This window comes from Protopterus annectens, chromosome 2.part1, assembly GCF_019279795.1.
Source record: "Protopterus annectens isolate FY-2018-M chromosome 2.part1, PAN1.0, whole genome shotgun sequence".
In the NCBI taxonomy this organism is placed as follows: Eukaryota; Metazoa; Chordata; order Ceratodontiformes; family Protopteridae; genus Protopterus; species Protopterus annectens.
In genome coordinates, this window is record NC_056729.1 from 499,373,864 (window position 1) to 499,398,976 (window position 25,113).

The 25,113-nt window shown below is 46.6% G+C and overlaps 1 protein-coding gene across 1 annotated transcript in view; it reads right to left on the reverse strand.

Moving 5' to 3' along the window:
• The window catches only part of NSD2 (nuclear receptor binding SET domain protein 2), a 2,565,963-nt gene that overhangs the window by 666,521 nt on the left and 1,874,329 nt on the right, over positions 1-25,113 (reverse strand). Inside the window, exon 15 of the mRNA XM_044062294.1 lies at positions 7,300-7,479. Coding sequence (XP_043918229.1) covers positions 7,300-7,479 — 180 coding nt within the window. The remainder of the gene's footprint in view (positions 1-7,299; positions 7,480-25,113) is intronic.

Below are 25,113 nucleotides of genomic sequence, written 5' to 3' on the forward strand. Positions count from 1 at the left end.
AAAAAAATCAGAGCATACCAAGACTATATATTCCCCGTTCTGAAGGAGGTATGGGTCTCCTCGGAACTGATTATATGTACTGATCTGCAATTGTAGGGCTGCAAGCATTTCTGCTGACCGCTCAAATCCTAAACGTAGTGAAAGTTTTAAAACAGAAGTCTAAGATGACTTCCATGCTAAGTTTTGCAGAAGCATATCAGAAGTGGTTAAAACTCAAGCAGCAACTTAATGTGTCTAAAACAAAAGAATGCAAGGTGAAGGATCAGATGAGAAGGCAAGAAATGTGAAAAAAAATTGCATAAAAATAGTTGCAGGTATAGAAAACTCTGGAAAGTACAGTTGTGTACACTTACCATAAATGTAGATGCTCGAGTGTATTCACTGTTGCAGTCATTACATTTGGGTAATCCTGCAGGCAGGTTGCCCTCAACCGGCCTGAATTCCTAAGTCTTGGGTCCCGCATCGGCTGCTGTCGCCCCTTCCCCGACGTCAGGTCGGCAGGGGTATAAAAGAAGCAGCCAACGCCATTTTCTTCAGTTTTTCTTGCCCCGGATGTCAGGTGCCCCCAAAAAGGGTAGCCAAACTTTATATATTTATATATATATATATATATATATATATATATATATATATATATATATATATATATATATTCACAAATAAATCAATATAAATTTTACCTTCATCTATAAGCAAATACACCACATAGATAGTATAAATCAGAAAAGGAAAGATAAGATCCAAAAGAAAAAAGGGGGAAGGCGGGTGGGTAACCTGGACTGCAACAGTGAATACACTCGAACATCTACATTTATGGTAAGTGTACACAACTGTACTATGTTCTTCGTGTTTCACTGTTGCAGTCATTACATTTGGGTAGAGTCCCAAAGCTATGGTTGGGAGGCTGGAACTACACAGCAGTAGGAGCGGCTATGAGGCCCTGCAGAACTGCAGTGGCAAAGCCTGCCCTGGATTTAGAGTAGAATGGCAGATGATAATGCTTTGTAAAGGTGTGCACTGAACTCCAAGTACCCGCCTCTAAAATGTCTCTGGTTGGTATTCCCCTGGGAAAGGCTGCTGAGGTGGCTGCAGCTCTGGTGGAATGAGGCCCAATGCCCTTAGGCACTGGCTTGCCATGGTGTAAGTAGCAGAAATGAATGCAGTGGCCTAACCATATAGTAATAGTTTGCTTTGAGATAGGCTTTCCTTGTGATCATGTAGCATATGCCACTAGTAATTGCTCTGTCTTCCTGAAAGCTTTGGTTCTATCCAAGTAGAATCTAAGCTGTCTGTGTACATCCAAAGAATGCAGAATTCTCTTCCCCCTTGTTCTGAGGATCTGGGTAAAAGGATGGCAGATGGATGGCTTGGTTAAGAGCCATACTGGACACTACTTTAGGCATAAATGTTGGGTTTGTCCTCAGGGAGACCCGGTCTGGATGAAAAATGATGAAAGGTTCCACAGCCATGAGCGCCTGTAGCTCAAACTCGTCTTGCAGAAGTAATTGCTAAGAGCACAGCTGTTTTCCAAGATAAAAGCTTCATATCAGCTGTAGCAACTGGCTCAAAAGGAGGCAGGGTGAGCTTTTCCAAGACATAATTGAGGTCCGATGCAGGTATTGGTGGTCTTCTTGGGGGCCTTAAATTTTTGGCTCCTCTGAGGTACTGCCTTAATAAAGGGTGAGAAAAAAGTGGTGGCTCTGTATTGTAATGAGCCGAAATGGCAGAGGCATGAATTTTAATTGATGAAACAGATAGGCCTCTGTCTAGCATCTCAGTTAAGTATTGCAAAATCTGAGGAATATTTGGTACTGCTGTATCAGTTCCTTGTGCCTGGTTCCAGGCACAGAATTTCTTCCATTTTCCAGCATAAGATTTTCTAGTACTAGGCCTTCTGGCTTCCAGAATGACATCCATCACAGCTTTACTGAGAAGTGTTTTTTGTCTGTCGTCTCACAGTAAGACGCTGTCCGGTTCGATTCTCACCTAGAGCGTCTTCTGCGTGGAGACATGCGTAAATGGGCGTACCTTCGTTGAAGGTTGTGCGTCAGGGCTGGTAACTTGGCACGTAAAAATCAGCTACCAATCATTAGCAGACCGGAGTTTCGCTGTGGCGACCCCTAACCAGGAAAAGCCGAAAGACACAACAACAACATTATCCGCCATGCTGTCAAGTTTAATGCCCTGAGTTGGCTGTGCATGATCTGATTGTTTTGCTGGGACAGTAGTCGAGGTATTTGCAGTAAGATCCAAGCTGGGTATAGAGATAAGTTCCTTAGTATTGGATACCAGTACTGGCATGGCCAGTCTGGGGCAATCTATCATCTTTGGCTTCTCCTGTGTGACCTTTAGGAGCACCTTGGGGAGGAGAGGCAGTGGAGGAAAGGAATATACTGACAGGGCATCCATTTTCCATGCTTGTCTGTGATAAGTCCTTGTGCAGAATCTTTTTAGTTGGTAATTGAGAAGGGAGGCAAATAGATCTATGTTCGGGCATCCCCATTTCCTTGTTATCATGATGAAGACTTGTGGATCCAGCTTCCACTCGTGGGGATCCATGTGGTTTCTGCTAAGTTTGTCTGCCAGAGTATTTTCCTTTCCTGGCAGGAATTGTGCCTGCAGATGTACATTGTAAGTCAAAGCTGTGTCCCACAAGGTCATGGCTAGTCTGCAAAGGGGGCAAAAATGTGTGCCCCCCTGCTTGTTTATATACCACATGACTGTGGTGTTGTCTGTCTATCAGTAGTTGTCCTGGATGAAATAGGTCCTTGAAGGCTGTCAGGGCATTTTGAACAGATAACATCTCTTTTTGATTGATATGGAGATGTATTTGGTTTGAGGACCATATGCCCTGAATACCTCTTCCTGCCATGTAGGCTCCCCAGGCATAATCTGATACATCCGGTGTTAGTGTCTGCCTGGCTGGAGGTAATGTGAATGGCTGCCCTTTGTTCTGGCGACAAACCTTTGCCCACCATTGAAACTCCTGTTGCAGGCAGGGAATGAGAGTAATTACTGTTTGCAGGCTGTGCCAATGTTGAGTCCAAACACTTTTTAGGTACCATTGAAGTTTCCTCACATGCAGTCTTGCATATGGAATTAGTAGGATGCAGGATGCCATGAAGGCCAAAGCCTGCAGAACTGTTCTTGCAGATAACTGGGCCTTTGTTGCCAACATTTTGAAATAGGTAGTCAGTTGCCTTTGTCTGGCGTGAGATAAGCCATCTGGGCAGTTGTTTTCAAGCTTGCACCCAGGAATGTTATCTCTTGTGAGACTACTAGTTTTGATTTCTTTTTGTTGGCTGTGTACCCTAGGCATGTTAGAAGTATTTTCACAAACGCCGGATGTTGAAGAATGTCCTTGTTCTCTGCTTGAATGAGACAGTCGTCCAAGTAAGGATATATTTGTATTCCTCTGTCTGCAGAATGCAATTACTGGTGCCGGGTACTTTGTAAAGACCCTGGGTGCAGTAGACAAGCCAAAGGGCAGTGCAGAGAATTGGTAATGCATTGAACCAGCCTTGAATCTTAGGTATCGTCTGCATGATTGTCTGATTAGAACATGAAGGTATGCCTCTTTTAGGTCTAAAGTCACAAGCCAAGCATTCTTGCCCAACATGGGCAGAAGATGCTGCAAAGTCAACATTTTGAATTTTGGAATATCCAGGAAAGTGTTCAGAATATATAGGTCCAGTATCGGCCTCCAGGCCTTGTCCATTCTGGGTACCAAGAACAGTCGAGTAAAATCCTTGCCCCTGCTCTTGCTCTGGCACTTGCTGAATGGCCCCCCCATGTCAATGAGGGATGAGACTTGTTTTTGTGCCTCTGCCCATTGATTTTTTGGCAGATCTGGCCAGCAGTTTGCATTTGGCATAGTACGGAAATGGAACTTGTATCCTTGTGACACTGTTTAGAACCCACCTGTCCTGGGTTATGACGTACCAATTTTGAGCAATAAGTGCTAATTTCCCCCCTAAGGGTGCTGCCAAAAGATAAGTGCTTGGTGCAAGCAGGGGGAAGTCATTGGGACTGTTTTCTGTATGTTTGTGATCTATCTTGTCCAGCTTTGGATGTAGAAGCACCCCACTGCTTGGGCTTATAAGAACCTTGCGCCTGGGATCTGCCCCTTTGAGGTCTGTCTGACACAGGAAAGGACCAATTTTTTGTAGGACAGTGTCTACTAAACCTGGGTGGCTGTACTTGTAAAAATTCTTTGACAGTTTGCATAGATTTAGCTTTGTCCTCCACTTTCTTTAACACCTCTTCTGCCTTAACACCAAACAAAGTATCATGCTGTAAAGGTGCACCTAGTAATTTAATTTTAACATGATCAGGCAGATTTTGTTCCTTTAACCAAGCATGCCTCCTACTTACAGAACCCGTAACTGCGGCCCTGCAGGAGGCCTCCAAAGAATCAAAACCACATTGCAAAATATGTTTTCCAACTTGTTCCGCTGCATACAATAAATCCTGCATTTCCTTGTTTTCTGCACATTCAGAATTTAACATTTTCTGTTTAAGCAATCCCATGACATGTTGCTGATACTTAACCATATGAAATTGACAGTTTAAGGCCCTTATAGCCAAAGTTGCAGATGTGTAAACCTTTTTTCCCCATCTATCCAGTGCCCCTGAATCTCTGTCAGAGGGGGTTGGGTTTTTTGTAGTGGAAGCCTCAACTCCCTTTGGACCCTGTGAAATAGTTTCTGAGTCAGCAGCAGGGTTTTTAAAACAAAATTTGAGAGAGTCAGGAACCCTGTAATATCTGTCAGGCATAACAGGAGCTGGGGGTAAGGAGTCAAGGGTCAGACTAGACTCCGAAAACACATCTACAATGTCTAACACAGGTGGAATAGCTAGAGGCCTGTGCTGAGGTAGTAAAATAAAATCCCTGAGCCTCTTTTTAGATTCTGAAAAATCTTGGAACTCCTAGTGGAAATGCTCCCTCATGGTATGCAAGGTTTCCCCAAAAGAATAGTCCTCACAAGGAGATGCTGAAGATAAAGATTCTTCAGCATCAGAAACCTCATAGGGGGGAAGAGAATATTCCTGATCAGAAGAAATAGAAACCTGATCTGATGATTCATAGTCAGTGTCTTGCCTAGGCCTCTTATCAGGAGGGGGATGGGAACCCCTGATCAAGGTAATCAAGTCTTCGGCCATTTTGAGCATCTACTTTTTGGGCATAGAGGCCTTTCCACGTGGCTCTTGAGTTTGTTTCCCTGCTTTAGAAGGTGCTTTAGTCTTTGCCTTTGATGCTGAAGTCGTTTTAATGTAAAGATGTTTAGGTCTGAATACACCCTCAGAAGCTGGTACTTGCTCAGCAGCTTCGGACCCACCTGAGGGATTAGCGTCTGAGGCTCCAATACCTTGAGTATCCAGCGGCATGGCCGACTCCACGTGGGAGTCGGTAGTGGCCTGCAACTCTAAAGTAGCGGGCGTCAGGGGCTGCGAATGGGCCTCACTGAGAACCGGCGACTGGCTTAGAAGCTTCGCCTGTTTTGGGCCTCTGTTGTTTTTCTTTGCGTTTTTTTGTAAACTCCAGATGGCTATCCGACGACATTTCAGGATAATTAAACCGGCATCCAAAAAAGTTTAAAGCAAAATCATACCGATGCTTAATAGTGTGTTGGTTAAATCTAGCACAAAACCGACAACCAGTAACGTTGTGATCAGGGACTAGGCAAGGAATACAGTAAGAATGAAAATCCTTAGGAGGTGTTTGCTTTCCACAAGAAATACAATTAACTTTTTCTGACATTGGTCTGGAGCAAGAAAAAAAAGGTACCCCAACAGGGTACTTAGCTTTATTGAAGACTTCGGATTTGAAACTCAAACACGAAAATCTCAGGAGTCGGCCGACCGGCACTTGCGAACTGCTTCTGCTTCGGGCACCGCGCGGCAAGAAAGACTGAAGAAAATGGAGTTGGCTGCTTCTTTTATAACCCTGATGACCTGACGTCAGGGAAGGGGCGACAGCAGCCGAAGCGGGACCCAAGACTTTGGAATTCAGGCCAGCTGAGGGCAACCTGCCAGCAGGATTACCCAAATGTAATGACTGCAACAGTGAAACAGGAAGATCATCAACCTCATGCTGATCAGGATCGAATGCAGGAATGGTTAAGGAGAGGGGAATTTAAACCAAAAGACAAAAGTTTGATTGTGGCAGCCCAAGATTGTAAACTAACGTATACAAAGTCCACTGAACATGTGGGAGAAAGGCAGATGTAGGTTTTTTTTAAACACAATTGGAAACAGTTGCACATGTTGATGGTTGTGACATACTAATGGCAAAAGGACTGTATACTGAAAGGCATAATGTGGCAAGACTCTTGCATTGGGGATTATGCAAACATTATAATATTGAAAACACCATTGTCATAAGCAAAAATAAACCAATAAGAATAAATTCCAGTGTAGCCAAAAGTAAAAAACACAGCGGCTTTAATAATCCCCATGTAGAACAACAAAACAATGAAAATCCATCTGTAACTGACTAAGCGCTTTCACCTAACAAAGGGCATCCTCAGATTCAGTTAAATCATAGTTACAGATCATATATAAAGAAACTTTCAACTTAACTTTCTCCAATGAGAAATAACTTCCAATTAAATGATTACCATAAATAATTGTTCTATTGACTTCACATATATTAACCCTTCATGGTTATAACACAGTTACAGTTGTATTATTAAAGTTCATTTGTCAATTTAATCAATTTAAATTCTAGTACATAACCAAAAATAAATTTGTATTATACGTAACAAATCTATGTAAAGTGTAAAATGTAAAAATGTAAAAAATATGCCCGGCCCCAGTATAGCCCGATAACAAAGATGGATGATAGCAAACAGGAAATTCAAGTCTTTACCATGTAAATGCAATCTAATGGTGTGATATTTTAAACAAAACTCTGGTAGATGAGACTGCCCTAAAGACCATCTCACATTTTACTGGAAACACAGGCTTGCATCTACAAAACTGCTCCTCCAAACATGCAACCAAGGTGATCAGACACCTATTCTTTACAGGTGACAGAAATGCCTTCCTGAACAAAGTACAGCTCTAAACTGCATTTATTCCAACAGGTCTGACAGTTTTTTTTAATGATTTGAAAATTTCTTTATGTTTCCCTTCTGACAATTTATTCTCTAAACATAAAACTTACAATGGTCTTCAGATACCTAAGGCGAATTCAACGTATCCTTGAACTGCTGGCATAAGGTGGTTATTTTTTTTCTCGATTCAGCTCTTAAGGTGAGACAACAAAGAAAGAAAAACAGTTACACAAACACTTACCTTTAGAACACACGAAGCACCAAGCCACATTAACATGTGCATGGTGGCTATTACCCTTGACTGGTTTAAAATGGTTGGTACAGATTATGCTTGTGGAATTTAATACTGCACACCCAGCCGCAATGCATTCATCTCCAGCATGATAGGCAACAGGACAACGTATACAGCGCATCATTTTTCCTGGTCAAATACAAAAGGGAAAAAAAATGATCCCCACAGTTCATATTTCTTTTATTTTTATTTGTTGCACAATCAAGTATTATAGCACACACATTTATTAAATTTTAATAAAGTTAGTACCACTAAAATGAAAGTCATGTGCTTCACGTTATGACACAGCTTCATGAACTATGACAACCCACTTTAACACTAAGACTAGCTGCAACAGGGATGAGTCAGCTCTGCACGTTTTAAACATTTTATGCTCTAATGTCTTTCAGCTCCAATAAAGTTCTGCATCTCACTGCTTTTCCTGATCTTGAGGGAGCCCCAGAATAGTGAGCACATAAAAGCACACTACAAAAACTTGCATACACCAAACCTCTAAATTTAATGCCTCTTCAAACAACGTGGAACCCCTCTCCTGACACCCTTCAGCCAGAAATGGGGAAGGTGGGCAAACGTGTTGAAATGGAAGGCTATAGACCATAACATGTTAAGTACGAACCTTCTGTATCAAACATGATCCAGTCTGTACATGTCATTAATGTGACTGTCACCAACTAACCCACCTGGGTAACATCAGGACATGACACTTCCAATTATAGACCAATAAGGTTGATCTTGACCTAAAGTCTGCTTTTAACTTGTAGTATTTTAAAAAGTACAGAGTGAAGTCCATGTCACAGCAGCACGAATGCCAACTGAAATGTTTCTGAAGGTGGTTTGAATATTACCCACTGCTTTGTAAAGTGCCCTTTAGGTTTAGCTGGCAGATCTTTGTTATAGTTTATACGGCAAAATACAATACAGACAGGATGTTTTTAGATCTGTCCAAATAAAAGCACAACTAATGCTAAATATCTACACAATGCATCTTATGTTCTGCATGGATAAAGGAAAAATGATAAACTACATGACTGACTTAAATTTACTTCAGTAGCTATTTTATGCATAAATAGGTTAGTCTACAGTGACACCCTGTCTTCACGAAATGTACAACATGAGGCTTAGAAGAGGAAGCCTTCAATTCTGTCTGCTAAGAGAGTATTTTCCTTTTCAAAAAAAAAAAAAAAAAAAAAAAAAGGACTCCGGTTTAGATTATGGTGGAAAAGATGGCAGTGCTATTTTTTCAACCATAAAGCTACGACTGCAAGAGTTAACTAAATTTTTTGAAAATGGCTGAGAGAAAATACCTCTCAGAAAGGCATGACAGAATTTCAGTGACACTAACATTGACAGCTTCAAGCACTGACAGGAGTTAGACATTGCTGGTACATGTACTATAATCCTGTCAGAACGTAACAGGAAAAACCTGGTCGTCAAAGATTAGTGATAAATATTTTAGTACTACTGGAACTTGAGCAGAAAAAGGGACCAAATTCTGAGAAGTCACCCATAAAGCCTTATCCATGTATTCTATAATGAAATATAGTGGAAGGTTTCTGAACTGTGGTAAAGATCTGAAATACCACATGGGTGACTAAGGCTGGGGCCTGACCATCAAGGGAACTGGGCAAACTTGTCTTTTCGGCTTTTCCCGGTCAGGGGTCGCCACAGCAGAACTCTGGTCCGCTAATGATTGGCAGTAGATTTTTTTTTAAATGGTGCCGAGTTGCCAGCCCGATGCCCAACCTTCAGCGAAGGCACGCCCATTCACGCATGTCTTTTGGAGGCCACACGACCGCGGGGAGGACATGCAGACGCCACACAGAAGGCACTCCAGCCGTGAATCGAACAGGAGAACCTCTTGCTGTGAGGCAACAACGCTATCGCTGTACCACCACGGCTTCAACAGAACTACAGAAGGTTCAAGTGAGGCTTGCTGGATGCGTGATGGGAAGCTCTTGTAATGGCATGAGGTGCAGAAATTTAACAGGCCTTGCACTTTCATCCCTTTGAACACTGCTACCCATGCAATACCTGAAGCATCTGTGGTTACAAATGGTGCAAGAGCTGGGAGGAAGGAAGGGATAAATGGATCGAGCAATAAATCATACAACCACCAGTGAATTTCCCTCATGACAAAACTCAACACACCAGTGTCTGAAAGGAAGTGGGGACGGTACTGAATTCAGACTGTTTTCAGAAATCACTGATTTTTATTGTTTGTTACCTGCTTAGAGGTACTGTAAGAATTAGAGCCCATAAATCCTGAAGTTCACTTTGTCCTGATGAAAGGCCATCATCAAGGAAAAATCTAGACGACTGCCTAGAGGCACCATCCTGTTAGAAAGCATGAGGGATGATTTTTTCTAGGTTTAGTTGAAAACCTAGGGTGAGATGGTGTCTTTTTGATGAAACAGATTTTTTGAAAGTCTAGAAGAGAGTCTGAAAAAATAAGACAGTCATTTAAATCATGAAAGCTGTTTGCCTTGTAACCTGCAATAAGCTATTACTGGAGCTAGAGTCTAAACACTTTGTAAATACTCTTGAAACTATTGACAACCTAAAGGATAAGGCAGAAAACTGAAAATGTTAACCAGATACTGAAAATCTTAAGTGTCTGAAGTTCTTGTCATTTGGACTATGATAAGCAACTTTTAAGTCAAAATTTACTATGAAACTAGCAGGAGGAATGAGAGGAAACAGACCGAAGACCGAGCATTTTGAAATCTTGATGTGAAGGTTTGGAGATGGCAGATCCAGTAATGGCCTTCAGATTCCTTTCTTCTTTGGCACCACTACATTCATTAGATCTCGGCTGACCATCTCTATTACTTCCCGAGACATTTGATCAAGAATAAGAGAAAAAAAGAAGTTATGTACTCACCATAATGTTCCATCTGAGTAGCTGTACTTCATTTGTCTTCAACCTGTGGGCTATGGATACGTATCTGATCAGAGCCGGCAACTTTTACTAGCATCTGCTCTGAGCTTCAAACTCCTCCCCTTACCCATAATACATCTCCACTGCCTTCCATCCCCAGATCGAGTTTGCTGAACCTTCTCCTGTTAACCCGACCTGAAAAATTTACTTGTGACCTATACTGCAGCCCGTAGGCTGATCATACGCCAAGGTCCAGGAGAAGAAGGGAGGGACAGTTGAAGGCAAATTAAGTACAACTACTCAAATGGAACGTTATGGTGAGTACAATACTTCTTTATCTGAAGTAGTTTACTTCATTTGGTCTTCAACCTGTGGGGCAGAGTCCTCAGCTACTAAACTCCTGGAAGGCCCACACGGAATGATATTCCAGAGCACTGCAGAATCAAAGGATGCTCTCCTTCTGGAAGTCAAATCCAATTTATAATGAGAAATAAACGTATGAGATGAGGACCAAGTAGCTGCAGAACAAATATCATCTAAAGACACTATAGACCAAAAAGCCGCAGACGTAGCCATGGACCTACTGGAATGAGCTTTTACCTGACCTGGAGGAGACATGTGTCTGTTCTTATAGACCTGCAGGATGCATGAAGAAATCCATCTAGCTATAGTGACCTTGGAGATAGGTTTCCCAAAAAGGGTTTATAGAAGGCTATAAACAATTGTTTCAATCTACGGAAATATTTTGTCCTGTGTAAATAGAATCATAACTGTCTATGAACATCCAACATGTGGAGTTTGTATTCCATCTTGTTAGTAAAATTAGGAAAAAACACAGGCAAATTGATGGTTGAATTGATATTGACTGGTGATGCCACCTTAGGAAGAAAGGATGGATTGGTTTGAAGGGAAACCTTATATTTGTGAAAATTCATGCAAGGAATTTTGATGAAAAAGGCCTGTAATTCTGAAACCCTTTTGGCAGAGGTAATAGTCACCAGAAAAGCTGTTTTCCAAGATAAAAATTTCAGATGTGCAGTTGCGGCAGGCTCGAAAGGCGGAGCAACCAAAGCTTGAAGAACCATAGTAAGGTCCCATGGGGAACAGGATCTTTGACTGGGGGGGGGGGGGGAGAGCGGGTAACAAAAAGGTGTCTTTAATAAAGGCTTTACACAGTCTGGAAGAGGCTAAAGAGGCAGAATTCCTGCCCACATGAAAATGAGAGATGGCAGCCAACTGAACCTTGACAGAAGAACTAGCTCTGTGTTGAAAAAAAAATTCAGCTAGAAAATCAAGAATGGCGGAAATAGGAGCAGTGAAAGGGTTTAAACTCCTTTGAGAGGCCCAAAAGGAAAAACGTTTCCACTTGCTGCAATAAACCTTCCTGGTCGAAGACTTATGAGCAGCCACCAAAATAGATCTAACTGAGGAGGATAGTCCAGGAGTCCTACCAATCATGGGAATTGGAGCGGCCATGCTGTGAGCTTCAGGTTGCCCAGACCCAGATGAGGCACCCCCCCCCGAAGGGTGCGAAATTAGATCCTGAATGGGATCTAGGATCCAAGGCGGAGCCAGAAGGTGAGACCAAAGGAAGGGAAACCATACCTGGTGAGGTCAGAATGGGGCAATGAGGATCACGTTGCTCCCCAGTCGACAAGTTTTCTGTAGAAACCTCGGAATGAGAGGTACTGGTGGGTAAGCATACAGGAGACTGGGAGGCCAAGCATGAACTACAGCGTCTCTGGGGGACTCTTCCCGGCAGGGGGTTCAGAGCAAAAAACTTGCTGCACTTCGTGTTGCAAGGAGATGCAAAGAGATCACAACAAGGTTGACTCCACTCGCTGAATATCTGTTCCACTACTGACAGATTCAGAGATCACTCGTAAGGCATCAGAAGAGTCAGACTTAGCCTGTCCCGCTAGGATGTCGGACCGCCCCAGAATGTGCACTGCTATAAGAAAGCGACCTGTGGAGACTGGCCATTCCCACACTCTCATGGCCTCGCGACAAAGGGGATAAGATCTAGTCCCTCCCGGTTTGCTGACATACCAGCCCACTGACATGTTTGTCTGACTGAATAGCACTCGTTCCAAGAGGAGGAAAGGCATGAAAGGCCTGCAACGCTAGAAGGACTGCCCTCATCTCTAGGTCATTTATGTGCAAGCTGGTCCCTATGGGGGACCAAAGGCCTTGGACTGTCCTGCCCGAACAATGCCCCCCACCCAAGTTGGGAGGCATCCGTGGTCAATGTGGCTTGGGCCGGGGCTGGAACAAAAGGTCGTCCCTCTGAAATGTCTGGACAGCACATCCACCATATGAGGGACGACTGACAGACTCGACGAAGTTGAGTTGGATAAGTCAATGACAGTTCCAACAGGGACCACTGTACAGCTAGAGTCCACTGTAGAATTCTCATGTGTAACCGGGCACATGGGAGAACAGTTATGGTCGCCGCCACTGAGCCTAAGGCCCTCTCCGTTGGGAGATGAGAGTGGTAGATCAGAGACATGCATACTCAGGTTTTGAACTCTCTCCGAAATCAGGAAGATTTTGCACTGAAGAGTATCTATCCTGGCACCAATGTAGTCTATCACCTGTACAAGATCTAAGAGATTTGGATGCATTGATTGTTATCCCCAAACGGAGGGCAAGAGTCAGGAAATAATCCCTGGTTTGAGAGAGTAGACGCCTGGTGGGAGCAGTGAGGAGCCAATTGTCCAGGTACGGATAGACCTGAATCCCCTGAAGCCTCAGGTGAGCCGCTACCACCGCCACCACATTGGTAAACACACTGGGGGCTGTGGGGAGACCAATGGGTAGGGCTCAAAACTGGTAATACTCGACTCCTAGCCGAAGTGGAGGAACCTCCTGGAGCTTCTGTGCATTTTTATGTGATAGCATGCATCCTGAAGGTCTAACGAGCACATCCAATCACTTTCTTGCAGGTACGGCATGATGGACTGTAATGTGACCATCCGGAACTTCTCTTTGGCAACTGATAGGTTCAAGGTAGAGAAATCCAGAATGGGTCTCAAGTCCCCCGTTTTCTTTGGCACCAAAAAGAACCTGGAGTAGATGGCCGATCCAGACTGATCTGGGGGGACGGTTTCGATGGCTCGTTTTTCTAGCAGTTTGGAACTTTCCTGTGCTGCTGCCTCCCTTTGCATGTGTAGTATGTCCAGGAGGTGTCTGGGAGATTTGGGGGCACCCACGAAGGGGGTAGAGTATCCTCTGTATATGATCTGAAGCTCCCAGTGGTCCGTTGTTATGGACTCCCACGCCACTAGGTGCAAAGACAATCGTCCCCCAACTTGGGTGGGGGGCATTGTTCAGGCAGGACAGTCCAAGGCCTTTGGTCCCCCATAGAGACCAAAGTACAGCAGTCGGGCAACCCCACAGGGTTGCTGCCCTAGTCTGTCAGAGAAAGGTTCTCGAGACCCAATATTCCTAGGACCCCCTCTGCCACTGGGCCGGCATCCATTCTGTCCCCTCTGCCTCTGGGGAAGAAGAGCCCTGAGTGCTCGAGGAATACTGTGACTTCCAGAACCACATCTTCTTTTGCCCTCTCCGGCTCTGGGAAAAGGACCTTTGAGGGTTAGAGAAGCAGATCCTGATGACAGACAGTGTCTTCCCCCTCCTCCTCACTCTGGACTAATGTCTCTTTGACGGTCTTACCAAAGAGTGTAGAGCCATCGTAAGGGGCAGTGGCAAAGGACGCTTTGAAGGGTTCCGAAAACTAACATAACCTGAGCCAGGTGTTGCACCTCATGGACACGCCGGACCCAGCTGCCTTAGCCGCTCCTTCCGCTGCACGTGAAAGGAGTCGCATGGACTTGTTAGATACTGCTTTTAAAGTGGCCATCCTTGCGGAGAATGAAGCCTGGTCATCCTGTGACAGACTTGGGGGGGGGGGTGGTCCTCCAGCTCCTTTATAAGGTCGCGTTGGAGTCTAGTGACATAGGTAAGGTAGTTCAGCACCCTAATCGAAAAGGTAGCTGAAGCATGAACACACTTACCTAGGTGGTCCATCATCCTCGACGCTCTGTCAGGAGGATGGACCGAGGAACTCTCCTGAGCAAGTTCCTTCTTAGTGGCTGCTGCTACCACCTTAGCGTCTATGGGGGAGCCCTTGTTCCATGCTGGTCTGTCTATGGGGGGGGGGGTGGCTTAAATCTTATCCAGTCTTTTTGGGATAGGTTCCATGGTGTCCGGTTCCTTCCATGCCCGCGAGGTGAGCAGATCCACCAAAGGATCCACAGGAGGGGGCACCCAGGAAGCAGATGGGCCCGTGCCGACAGCCTCCAGGAACACGGACTCGTCAGAAGAAGGTTTGGGGGTAGACCAACTTCCCCGCTGGCGCAAGATTTCCATGATGTCTACAAAGGAGACATCCTCAGAAGGTGACCTAGGGGAATGTTCTCCATCATCCAGGTCCGTGCCCTCGGCGAGGGACTTGAAGTCCAAGTGCTTCCTCTTGCACGTATGCTTGCGAGGTACCTCTCCGGTGGGGCTCTGCAGGGAGAGCTCGCAAGCCACTTGTTCCTCAGCAGGAACTGTCTGGGGCTCCTCGAGCACGGGCAGGCTCTCTGGTAAAACGATGGGGACCAGTAGACAAGAGCCGAAGGGGGTCTGGGTGAAGTCCGAGGGGGCAGTCAGGGGTCTCGACCCAGCAGAGGGAACACTTTCTACCACGAACACCGAAGGAGAGCGAACCTACTGAGAAACCAATAAGGAGGCCGGTCTCCCTGGGTCTGATGAGATAATCGGAGCCGGGCCCGAAGTGGTTGGAGCTCTGAGGGAGGGAACCTGGCCCAACAAAGTCGGAGCCAAAGAAAAAAGTTCCACTCCCTTGGACCCGACACACAAGTCCGGCACTGAGAGCGGCTTGGATCCGAGCTGGTCGGATCAGATATGATCCAGGCAGCTGTCGGCATTGAGGAAGCAGATATCATCGGCGCCGACACCCTAACAAAAGCCAACCTCGGATCCGAATACTCCGAACCTGAAGGTCGGATCAGAGAAGGAGATATAGGCTGGAAGAAAGGAAGCCAGCTCCCCCCTCCCGAGAGAGGGGGGGCTGGCAAGACCCCACATCTGGATCGGAGTATGTATAAACCTCCTCATCATTTTATCCAGATCAATGTCAGACAAGGACTGGGTGGACAGAGACAAGGTCACGGACTCCGACCTGGCGGGTCATGGCACTGAGGCCCGAGAAGCTGAACGGGTCTCCTCCAGCTCCGGGGAGAACCTCGGAGATTGGAGCAGAGGGGAGTCATGGGTCCATGGCATTTTTGCAGGTGAAGCGAGGTTTGGAGACCTCTTTCACTTTTCCCTTGCCTTCGACTCTCTCTCCTTCTCTCTACCCCTTTTCTGCTCTGCTGTCACAGGCTTTGGTACAGGAGGTAGAGTCCCAGCCTGGGAGGGAGGGGAAGAGAGGAAGGATAGGAGGCCACAGCAGCGGCTGTGACTGAAGCCAGAGACGAGGAAACAGACTCTGAAGGGGGAAGAAGGCCTTTGACAGCCAAATTGGCCTTCCTATCTTTAATGGCATGGGGGTTGAAGCCCGCACATATACTGCAGTCCACACTCAGATGGGCCAAGCACAAAACAGAGTGTGGCCATCCGCAGGGGACAATTTAGGGCTACAGTCAGTGCAAAGCTTGAAAACAAGCTTTTCAGCCATACTGTATAAGAAAGAGAACTTAAGAAAAACATTGTGCCTTTTTTATTACTGGCACACACAAACCCACTCACCACAGTCGTACACGGAAAACACATTGGGGGGGGGGGGGAATCCACACAGCAATACAAAACTACTCTGTTCTAAAACACAAACTTAACGCACCAAGCGAGGGGAGGAGAAAGGGGAAGAAAAAGAAACTCAAAAAGGTTTTTACCCACTTGACAAAGTTGGAGCTCAAGAGATCACGATGCAAAGCTATTCGTGGCAAACGAGATCTGGGGATGGAAGGCAGTGGAGGTGTATTATGGGTAAAGGGAGGAGTTTGGAGCTTGAAGGTGAGACTAGTAAAGGTTGCCGGCTCGGATCAGATATGGATTCGTAACCCACAGGTTGAAGACCAAATTAAGTAAACTACTCCAGATTAGGAAATTTGACTGACAGGACGGGAAGGAATCCCTTGAAATGGAACCCAGCAGTCGCATTACCAACTGTAGCCCTTCTGAGTGATAGGATGCCAGTGTCTGATGTGAGGTGGAGGTAAAGGCTTTGGGAAAAATTTCAAGGGAGGTAGGAAGACTGATAGAAGGTATAGTCAATCTGCTCTTTTGGATTCTCTTGGGCATGAGAAGGTGGTCCTCTCTTTCTGGAACCTCTCTGTCGCTACTTTCAAAAAGTTTGCCTGCCTGTCTTTTGTTGGTATTGTCCAAATTGTTTCCTATAAAAGGGTTCTGGCCAGAGTGAACATTTCTATTACATTTAGGAATAGGGAAATTACACATCTGAGAAACCCTTTGGATTAACATTCTCCTTTCAAAGTTCATGAGAACCTCAGCACACGAAAGCCCAAACAGCACTTATTTATTCACAGGTGCATTCAATGGTTCTAGTTGAATATCCTCTGGTGAATTCTGGGTGCACAACTAAGAAAATCTTCTCTTAACTGATCAATGACAGCAGCCCTAGAATCATCAGCAGCGGTATCATGCAAACGATAATTGAGAATATTTGGTAAAGTACAGTTGTGTACACTTACCATAAATGTAGATGTTAGAGTGTATTCACTGTTGCAGTCATCACACTTCGTTTATCTGCCTGCAGGTAGCTCTCAGTCAGCCCGAATACCAGAGACTTAGTATTTCTGTGTCGGTTGCGGTCGCTTCAGGACTGATGTCAGGTCGTCAAGGGTATAAAAACAGGCAGCAGACGCCATAACATCAGTTTTTCTTGCCCCAAATGTCAGCAGCCCCCAAATAGGGAACTAAGTTATGGTGGGAAAAACACCACCAGTAAAAAGTAAATACCAATAGCCCTGTAAGGGGTGAGTAATAGACCTAGAGAGGAGAGAGAGAGAGAAAGAGACAAGGGGGATGGAGGGTGGGAAACTTTTAGTTATGTACTCACCATAACTTCAGATGTTTGGGATCCATCTCGCCTACATTCCGACTGATGGGTTCGGAGCTGATCCCTCGGCTCCGACTCGGCACGCTTATGCCAAAGAGCGAAGTCTCTTATTGGCTGAGCTTACTATATCCCAGGATGCACCACTACCAGTCCCCCAGATCTAGTTTGTCCGCATACATGCACACATGCACGCCCTGCTTATATAACATCGTCAGATGAAACAAGATAAAACAGTAGAACTCAAAACCGTTCAATCTCTTCTGATCTCCAAGGCAGGGGGAAGGAGGGTGGGTATTAGGAATGTAAGCGAGATGGATCCCCAACCACTGAAGTTATGGTGAGTACATAACTAAAAGATGTTATGTGATCCTATCCCGCCTACATTCCGACTGATGGGGCAGCGTCCTAGCACCTGAATCCTGGGTGGCTCACTGGAAAACACTCCTGAGTACCGTGGAACCAAATGATGCTCGTCCTTTAGATGCCACATCCAATTTGTAGTGGGAAATGAAAGTGTGCGGATTGGACCAAGTAGCCGCAGCACAAATCTCCGATATAGCGAGCTTGGAATGAAAAGCTATAGAAGTAGCCATAGCTCTGGTAGAATGAGCTTTGATAGATGTTGTAAGTTGCTTATTCAAGAAGAATAAGCCTGAGTTATGCAATCTCTAATCCATTTGGAAATAGTAGCTTTTGTGATGGTTTGACCCAATTTATTATCTGAGAAGGACACAAACAACTGGTCTGACTTACGAAGTTGCTGAGTCCTGTCTAGATAGAAGCGTAATTGCCTGTGAACATCCAATTTATGGAGAGTGTATTCTGCTTCATTGGAGAAATTTGGGAAGAAAACTGGTAGCTCTAGAGACTGTTGGAGACAAAGATTAGAACAGACCTTTGGGACAAAGGATGGATTAGGCCTAAGAGATACTCTGTCCTTGTGGAAAATCAAGTACGGTGGTTTAATGGACAGGGCTTGAAGCTCTGAAACTCTTCTTGCAGAAGTAATTGCAACTAAGAAAGCAGTTTTCCAAGACAGATATTTTAACTCACATGTAGCAGCCGGTTCGAACGGGGAAGATGTCAATGCACAGCACTAAATCTAGATCCCACGGAGGCGCAGGATGAGAAACTGGGGGTCTCAACAGACCCGCACCTTTAATGAAAGTTTTGCATGGTCTGCAGCTCATCAATGGAGGATCCATGGACTCGTGAAATTTAGAGATTGCCGCTAGTTGGACTTTAATAGTAGAGACAGAAGATCCTTGATTAAATAGGGATGTTAAAAATTTCAAAACCTCTGGGATAGGAGCAGTGATAGGGTCTAAGCCCTTGAGTTGAGCCCAGAAAGCAAACCTCTTCCACTTACTGAGGTACAATTTGTTAGTGGTGGGTTTGTGGGCCGAAGATAAAATGTGAACAACTTCCGGGTCTAATGTGTGACTTCTGACTAAAGTCGGAAGTGGAGGAGCCAAGCTGTCAACTTCAAAGATCGAAGGGACTGATGCTGTTGTCCCGACTGATGAATTAGCAGGTTCGGAATTAGGTCTAAAGTCCACGGATCGTCCACCGCATGTTTCTTCAGGTAAGGAAACCATACCTGACGAGGCCAGTATGGGGCAATCAGTATCATTGCGGACCCCAATTGAGAAGCTTTTTGAATGACTTTGGAGAGAAGTGGAATCGGAGGAAAGGCATAAAGTAGCCCTGTTGGCCAAGGTTGTGCTAGAGCATCCATAGCTGGTACTCCCTGATGTGGAATCAAGGAGAAGAACCTTTTGCACTTGGTGTTTAGTGGCGTTGCAAATAGGTCGCAGCACGGTGTCCCCCATCTCCTGAAAACCTGAGCTGCTACTGTTTCGTTTAGGGACCACTCGTGAGGAGAGAGAATTGTCCTGCTCAATTTGTCTGCCAATATATTTGATTTCCCCGGAATGTGGGTCGCTACCAAGAAGCGGTTGGTAGCTACAGCCCATTCCCACACCCTCATGGCCTCTCTGCAAAGGGGGTAAGATCTGGTCCCTCCTTGTTTGTTCAGATACCAGACCACCGACATGTTGTCTGTGTGGATGGCGATGATGCCCTGAGGAAGAAACTTGTGTAAGGCCTGTAGGGATAGAAGTACAGCCCTCATCTCCAACACATTGATGTGGAGAAGAGCTTCGTCTGGAAGCCAGGAGCCCTGAACTAACCTGCCCAGACAATGCCCCCACCCTATCTGGGAGGCATCTGTCGTCAGGGTAACCACTGGAGAGGGAATAACAAAGGGCTTCCTTGATTTAGATTGGATGTCTGAAGCCACCAGCGAAGGTCCCGTTTGCATGTTTCCGTAATCATGATGTGATGATTGAGGGAAGATCCTGAAAGGACCATTGAGTTGACAATAGCCACTGAAGAATCCTCATGTGCAATCTTGCCAGAGGAACTAAAAGAACCGTGGCAGACATTGAACCTAAAACTTGTAGAACCATCCTGGCTGGGGCTTTGGATCTCGAGATCAGAGCTTGAACTTGGCCCTGTAAAGTTTGGATCCTTTCGGCAGGAAGAAAGACAGCATCAATTTTGAGTCTATCTCTGCTCCTATGAACCTTATGCTGAGAGGGCAGCAAGACAGACTTTGACCAATTGAATGTAATCCCCAGGGTAGCACCCAGGGAGATGGTGGCTTTGAGGTTGTCCATTAATAGATGCCTGGTGGTGGCAGTCAGGAGCCAGTCGTCCAGATAGGGAAACACTTGGAATCCAAGACTTCTCAGGTGAGCCGTCACTACTGCCAAACACTTGGTGAACACCCTGGGGGCTGTGGTGAGACCAAAGGGCAGAGCACAAAATTGGCAATGACTGACTCCCAGGCTGAAGCGCAGATACCTCCTGGACGCCTGATGTATCGGTATGTGATAATAGGCGTCCTTGAGGTCTATGGAGCACATCCAAACATCCTTCTCCAACAATGGGAGAATGGATTGTAACGTGACCATTCGAATTTTGGATTTCGTGACGGATTGGTTCAGTCTGCTGAGATCCAATATTGGTCTCAGGTCCCCTGTCTTTTTTGGCACTAAAAAGAACCTGGAGTAATTTCCTGATCCGATCTGGTCTGTGGGGACGGTTGGATGACTCCTTTCTCTAGCAGCTTTAAAGCTTCTGCGGCTGCCATTTCCCTTTGACTGGGTGGTGGGTCCGGGATTTTTTTGGACGGTGGGGGTGAGTATGTGAATGGGATGGTGTAACCTCCGGCAATGATCCGAAGCACCCATCTGTCCTGAGTGATTGACTCCCAGGCTTTTAGGTGCTTGGCAAAACGACACCCGACTGGCTCCGGAGCAGCACAGCCGGGCAATCCCTCATGATGTGTGGGAGGCTGAAGAGTCACGAAAGGACTCGCGGTCTCCAGAATTGCGGGGCCCTCTGCTGCCTCTGGGACGGCGTCTCCCAGAAAAATTTCCCCGTCCTCTGCCTCTGGAAGGGGAATCTTCCTGCTGTTGGGGGAAAAACTTACGAGATTTGCGGAACCACATCTTCCCCCCTCCTTTAGCCTTGGGGTAAGGCCGAAAGGGAGTGGAATAACGGGCACCTACGGCAGATAAAGTCTTTCCCTCTTGCTCACAGCGGGTAAGGGTGTCTTTAACCTTCGGTCCAAACAAAGAGGACCCATCAAAGGGAGCGTCGGCGAAGGAAGACTTGAAGGCCTCCGCAAACTGACACAAGCGGAGCCAGGCTTGTCTCCGTAGAGCCACGCCTGTGCCTGCCGCTCTACCCGCCCCTCCGGCCGCATAGGAAATGAGCCTCATGGACGAGTTAGAAATTGGCGTAAGGATAGCCAACTGAGAGCTAACCGACTGGGCTAGCTGCTCAGGTAAGTTACCGAGAGGAATCTGACAACTCCTTGACCAGATCCCTCTGAAGCCTGGTAAAATGTGCCAAATAATTCAGAGACCTTAAAGTAAAGGCCGCTGAAGTCAGGGTGCGCTTCCGTACCTGTCCATGCCCCTAGACTCCTTATTAGGAGGATGGACGGACGTTGAAGCCTCTGCCACGTCCTGTTGTGTAGCAGATGCCACCACCATGGCATCTACAGCCACGCCTTTAGTGAGGAACTCCTTCTCGGGTGGGGCAGACAAAAATTTATTTGGACGAGAAGGGACTGGTTCCACGGTATCTGGTTGTTCCCGCCCTTGACAAACTAAATCCAGAAGCTCGTCGAGGCGGAGACACCCAGGAGGCGGAGGGCTGAGCCCCAAAGGCCTTGAGGAGCACTGACTCATCAGCAGAGGGGGGTTTGGATATCCAGCCGCCTAGTTGTTTGAGGATCTCTAAGATGTCTGCAAATGAGACATCATCCGAGGGCGACTGGGACCCCTCTGCATCATCAAGATCAGTGTCGATGTAATAGACTCGGGGAGTCCACGTGCTTCCTCTTGCACGATCTCTTCCTTGGGGTTCCTCCGAAGACAACTCGAAGAACCCGCGGGAGGAGGGAACCCCAATGGGGTAACCTCAGGCCCAGGGGCTCCGCTGCCTACGGACAGGGGAACTGCCAAAGACCCAGTCTCCACGCCCAGGAAGGTGCCGGTAAAGCGGAGAGATGGCGAAGAAGACTTGGCCAAGGCACTCCTCATGGCTCTGAAAGCCGGACCCCAGAATCCTGGGAGTGTCCGGTCCCGAGCCATGATAGCCGACGGAAGTCCCGCAGCAAGCACCGAGGGGAGGCTCGGAACCAAGCATAGGTCCCGAAACATCACCCGGGTCCAGCCGAAGAAGTCCGTGTACCAAACTCGGACCCGAAGGCCCGGGTTGGAGTAAGGGTCGGAGCAGACCCTAAGATCTCCACCGGCTCCAACAGCACCTGCTCCGACGGAGCCGAAGCAGTCGGAGGAGGAATGGCAATGGGGTGGGCCAGGGTTATCGGCTCCGAAGCCAACTGGGTCGAATCGGAAACAAATTTTTGGAAGACTGGGGACTGGAACAGTCTTTGGAGCACCCTGTCTATATCTGAATCCGACATCCTCGAAGACCGAGAGGAAACTGAACGGGTTCGAGACGGCCTCTCCAATGGCCCCAAAGGGCTAGGGGACCGGCTCCGAGGCGACTCGATGACTATCGGCGCCGAAGGAATACACACACTAGATTCCATCGGTGCGAGGTGGACTTGGCCGAGGAGGAAGTGTCTGAGCGGGCGACCCTTGTCGGCTCCGAGACCAGTGCAGCCGACGAAGGTGACCTGCCTCTCGATGCCCCAGCCATCGGCTCCGAAGCCAGAGGAGTCGAGACTGGTGGCATCGAGGCAGACCGTTCCGTCCTCGGCTCCGAAGTCCTTGGAGCCGAAGGAGAGGCCTGTCTATGTCTTTTGGCGGTCGGATCCGACGGACTGGTCGGAACTGACGCCCTTTTCTTTTTAGCCGGAGAAGGAGAGGATGCCAAGGCTTCTTCAAAAGAAGGTTTTATTAACCCCTTAAGAATCAGTTTATTTTTCCTCTCCTGGAGGACCCTTGAGGAAAAAGCGTGACACACTCTGCATGACTCCTGTAAGTGTTTTGCACCCAAACAATACACACAGAGCGAGTGATCGTCTGTGATGGACATTTTGAAATTGCATTTGGTGCATTTTTTGAAGCCCGAAGGCCTAGGATTTTGAGACATTATGGCAAAACAATTTCAGAATCTTTGACAGAAAAATACAAACTGACTTTCTGTTTGACACTACCTAATAATAGGTTACAGTTATCGCTTAAAAGCGTTGCAAATAACAAGGGTACTTTGAAACCCTGTAAGGTTTTAGGAGGGTTGACTGACCGGGAAGGCCCTAAGATGAAGGAGGCCTACCAAACTCAACCCAATCACACAACAAGGCTTTAACAAACTCCACACACACACAAAAGTGAAAAATAGCCGTTAAAACAGCTTTTTGTGACAAGACAGCAAAAAAACTGACAGAAAAAGTTAGTAAAAGCTACTACTCAGCTCAGCCAGCTCGAGACCACGTCTTCGCAGGTTAGCGGCAAACGAGATCTGGGGGACTGGTAGTGGTGCATCCTGGGATATAGTAAGCTCAGCCAATAAGAGACTTCGCTCTTTGGCATAAGCGTGCCGAGTCGGAGCCGAGGGATCGGCTCCGAACCCATCAGTCGGAATGTAGGCGAGATAGGATCACATAACATCCAGGACTGCAACAGTGAATGCACTCAAACATCTACATTTATGGTAAGTGTTCACAACTGTACTATGTCCTTCATGTTTCACTGTTGCAGTCATCACACTTAGATTAATTCCCAAAGCTGAAGAATGGGTGTAGGTAGTCAAGAAGAGTTGGGGCTGGCTAGTATGCCCTGCAGGATTGCTGTTGCAAAACCCGCCTGGATTTGGAAAAGATAGGCAGTTGGTAATGCTTGGTGAAGGTGTGAACAGAACTCCAGGTAGCAGCTTCCAGAATGTCCCTGGTAGGGACTCTTGAGGAATGCTGTACAGGTAGAAGTTGCCCTAGTGGAATGCAGTCTGATCCCCTGAGGGATTGGTTTCCCATGGTGTTTGTAGCAGAAATGGATACAGTGTGCTATCCATTTGGAAATTGTTTTGAAATGGCCTTGCCCTCTGCCCCTGGTGCAAAACTGACTAGTAACTTGTCAGATTTCCTGAAGGGCTTAGTCCTATCGAGATAGAATCTGAGCACGTCTAAGTGCAGGATCCTTCCCCCTTTATTTTGAGGATTAGGTAAGAAGGCTGGCAAATGGATAGATTGGTTAAAAACCACACTGGACACCACTTTAGGCATAAAGGAAGGGTTAGTCCTGAGGGAGACCTTGTCAGCATGAAAAATAATGAAGGGTTCCACAGCTATAAGTGCTTGTAGCTCAGACACAATTCTAGCTGAAGTGATGGCCAGAAGCAAGGCTGTTTTTCAAGAGAGGAATTTTAACTCTGCCAATGCTGCAGGCTCAAAGGGGGGGGGGGGGGGCGTGAGTTTTTTCAGTACAAAGTTAAGGTCCCAAGCAGGGGTGGGGGCTCTCCTTGGTGGCCATAAGTTGTTTGCTTCTCTCAGGAACTGTTTGATGAGAAGGTGAGAGAAGAGAGGTGGCTCAGTGTTGTAATGAGCAGAGATGGCAGAGGCATGGATCTTAATGGAAGAGGTGGGCAGGTCTCTGTGGAGTAGATCTGCTAGGTCATCCAGGATTAGAGGTAAGGAGGGTAAGTGCTGTGTCCTCTTCCTTCAGATAGAATCCAGGAACAATACCTTTTCCACTTATCAGCATAGGATTTCCTTGTACTGGGGTCTTCTGGTTTCAAGAATGACGTCCAGCACCTGCTTGCTTAGACTGGTCACTGGGGGAGAATTCAAGGAATAAGCCAGGTTGCAAAATTCAGGGTTTGCAGTTGCAGATGCAAGATCTGTCCCTCCTGCTGAGTGAGGAGGGTTGGGATCTGGGGTAGGTTCCAGGGTGGCACCGGTGACAGGCTGCACAGTAGTGGGTACCAGTGCTGGTGTGGCCAGTCCGGGGCAATCGGGATTGCCCTTGTTCTGTCCTGTCTAATCTTGAGTAGTATTCTTGTGAGAAGAGGCAGAGGGGGAAATGCATAGATTGAGAGGTTTACCCACTGGAAGGATAGGGCATCCACTTTCCAGGCCCTGTTGCGAGGTGTCCTGGTGCAGAATTTGCTGAGCTGGTGAATGCAGGGGGAGGCAAAAGGTCCATCTCTGGGGTCCCCCATTTCTGGGTTAGAATGCTGAAAGTGCTGGCATCTAATTGCCACTCGTGTGGGTCTAGATTTCTGCTTAAGTCGTCTGCCAGAGAGTTTTGTTTGC